Source organism: Tupaia chinensis, unplaced genomic scaffold (genome assembly GCF_000334495.1).
Source record: "Tupaia chinensis unplaced genomic scaffold, TupChi_1.0 Scaffold000220_1, whole genome shotgun sequence".
Lineage (NCBI taxonomy): Eukaryota > Metazoa > Chordata > Mammalia > Scandentia > Tupaiidae > Tupaia > Tupaia belangeri.
Genome location: NW_006159695.1, coordinates 75965 through 78686, shown reverse-complemented (window position 1 = coordinate 78686; position 2722 = coordinate 75965). Strand labels below are relative to the sequence as shown.

General features: G+C 34.3%; 1 protein-coding gene across 1 annotated transcript; it reads right to left on the bottom strand.

The window, feature by feature from the left end:
* Positions 1 to 974: 974 nt before the first annotated feature.
* Positions 975 to 1892, bottom strand: LOC102469538 (olfactory receptor 4C11-like). The gene has a single exon (XM_006147721.1). The coding sequence runs from the start codon at positions 1890 to 1892 to the stop codon at positions 975 to 977; it is 918 nt and encodes a 305-aa protein (XP_006147783.1).
* Positions 1893 to 2722: the final 830 nt, after the last annotated feature.

Below are 2722 nucleotides of genomic sequence, written 5' to 3'. Positions count from 1 at the left end.
CGGCCCATTGGCCCTTAAGGCAAAACCCCCCCAAAAAAAAAAAAAAAAAAAAAAAGGTAAGATGTGTATGCTAATAACCCTGATTTAATCTTTAAATATATTCTCACAAAAAAATATCATATTTTAGCCCCACACATATAAGCGCTTACTATATGTAAAGAAGAAAGAAAAATCTAACGAGTAATGTGTAGGTTATCATAATAGCTGAAGAAATAAATACTATATTGGAATATCATTACACAAAAAAATTACTCAAAAATAAGAAACTTTCAAATACAAACCACTACTAAAAGGAAACGAGCAGTTCTTATATATGGAGTTAGTTTCTTTGCCCCAAGACTATTGAGAAAGAAGTTCAATTCTTTATTGAGGATTTAAGGAGGAATTCAATATCATAGAGAGCTGGCTGACCTTTATTTATGGACACTCACAAGCTGACATAGTTGCATTTGTTAATGTCTTTCTTCTTATCAAGCCAGAGTGTTGACAGAGTTGTGAGTTGTATTTGACAGTCAGCGATGCCAAAATTGAGCTCTCAGAAGGAGTCATCCTAAAAACTTCAGGAAAGCTACCAGATTATGGTAAGAAGCACCAAGAAAAGGTGAGGAAATCGTAAATGTTAGATTAGAGTGCATATCGGTAGTTGGGTTTATACTTCAGGTATAACATGGCTAGAAAAGAAGCTATGCAGAAGTAAAAAGACCGTTGTTTCAAAATTATCTGATATGACTTACACTCTACCCAGCTTTGACACAAAAGACAATACCTGGACATTCACTGTGCCTGTAAACTAGGAGGGAAAAACAAAAGCATAAACAAAAACAAAAACAAAACAAGAGCCTACAAACTTATATAGAACAATAATGTTATTTCCATGATATTTAGACATTATCATATTTGATATTGGCATTTCCCAACAAAAATCAAGAGCCAAAAATTAATCAGGCCAGACCCTCAATTCATCCTGTCTTTTTCTAAGTAATCTGAATATGCCACAACTTTTTCATGGCATTTTTTACTTCGGCATTTCTCAGTGTATAAATGAGTGGATTTAAAAAGGGGGTTCCAATGGTATAAAACACTGCCACCATCTTGTCCATGGGGAACGTGGTTGGGGGACGTGTATATATGAATACACATGGCCCAAAGGATAAGATGACTACTATGATGTGAGAAGTACAAGTGGAGAGAGCTTTTTTCCTCCCTTCTGCACTGTGGTTTCTCAATGAGTACAAGATGACAAAGTATGAAATCAACAAAAATAGAAAACTGCTTAAACAAAGTGCCCCACTGTTAGACACCAGCTGCAGGTTGATCACGTATGTGTCCATGCAGGCAAGTTTCAACAATGGCTGCAAATCACAGCAATAATGATCAATCAAATTGGGTCCACAGAAGGGTAACCTTAAGGCCAGAATAATCTGAGCTATACTGTGTATGAAAGACCCTATCCAAGCAAGAACAATTAAGATGATGCAGACTTGCTTGCTCATGATGGTTGCATAATGCAAAGGCTTGCAGATGGCCACATAGCGATCAACGGCCATGAAAATGAGGACAAAGATCTCCATGCAGCCAAATAAATGCAGTGCGAAGACTTGTGTCATACATTCATTGTAGGATATTATTTTCTTTTTAGAGAGAACATCTGCTATCAATCTAGGTGCTGTTGAAGTTGAAAAACAGGAATCAACAAAGGACAAATAAAATAAGAAGAAATACATGGGGGTGCCAAGTGTCTGGCTGAACTTGATAGTCACCATAATGATCACATTCCCCACCACGGTTCCTACATAGAAAATTAAGAAGATTGAAAAGACCATTTTTTGTTTTATGGGATCCTGTGTCAAACCAAGTAATACAAACTCAGTTACGCTGCTATTTTGATGCATTTTTATTTTTTAGTCATTGTGTAGAAATCTCGGGTTAGAAATGTTTCATCTGCAAAGGAGAAAATAAATAAGGGTTATAAAAAGCAAACCAAATTTGGAGAGAAAATAGTTATTCTCAGTCATGAATCTGATTTTTCACTTGGTTGTCATCTACCATTCTCTTTATTTTTTAAATGAATAAAATGGAATTTTTAGATATTATTTGATACCTTTACCAAATTACACATCAAAATAGTAAAATAAAAATAGGATGTAATTAAAAAGGAAATTATTATTCAAACAAGGTAAACAATGTAAGGGAATTGATGTGAGTAGGTAACATTCTCACTTAAACCTGTTTCATTAGTTTCCAGTGAGAATTTATCAATATTATGGCAGAGACTTTCAAAACCAGAGAATACTTATGCATGACTTTCTTCAATATGCTTTTCCATTACTTGGATTAGGTAGTTTTATTTTTTTGTACAGGCAACAGGCACTCACCAGAGAGAGACAGAGAGACAGACAGAGAGACAGAGAGAGTGAGAGGACAGGAAAGGAAAATTGAGAAATTTCTCCCAGGGGAATGATCACACTTCAATTTTTTTCTCTTCCATCTCCTCATGGGATTTTAACCATGCATGGACAAGCACTAAGCATAATTTTTTTATTATTATTTTAAAAATTTATTTATTTATATTAATTCACTGTATCATTACAGTATACAAAATGAGATTTTTTTCATCCAGAATACACTCTATATTGATTGACTCAATCATGGAGATTACCAAATGTGTCATTGTCAAAAACTAATTAACCATTTCTTGTTTCTTATATATGATGCCTTTTTT

Excerpts from the sequence above, each read along its gene's own strand:
- LOC102469538 (XM_006147721.1), bottom strand. The coding sequence starts at position 1,892 with ATGCATCAAAATAGCAGCGTAACTGAGTTTGTATTACTTGGTTTGACA.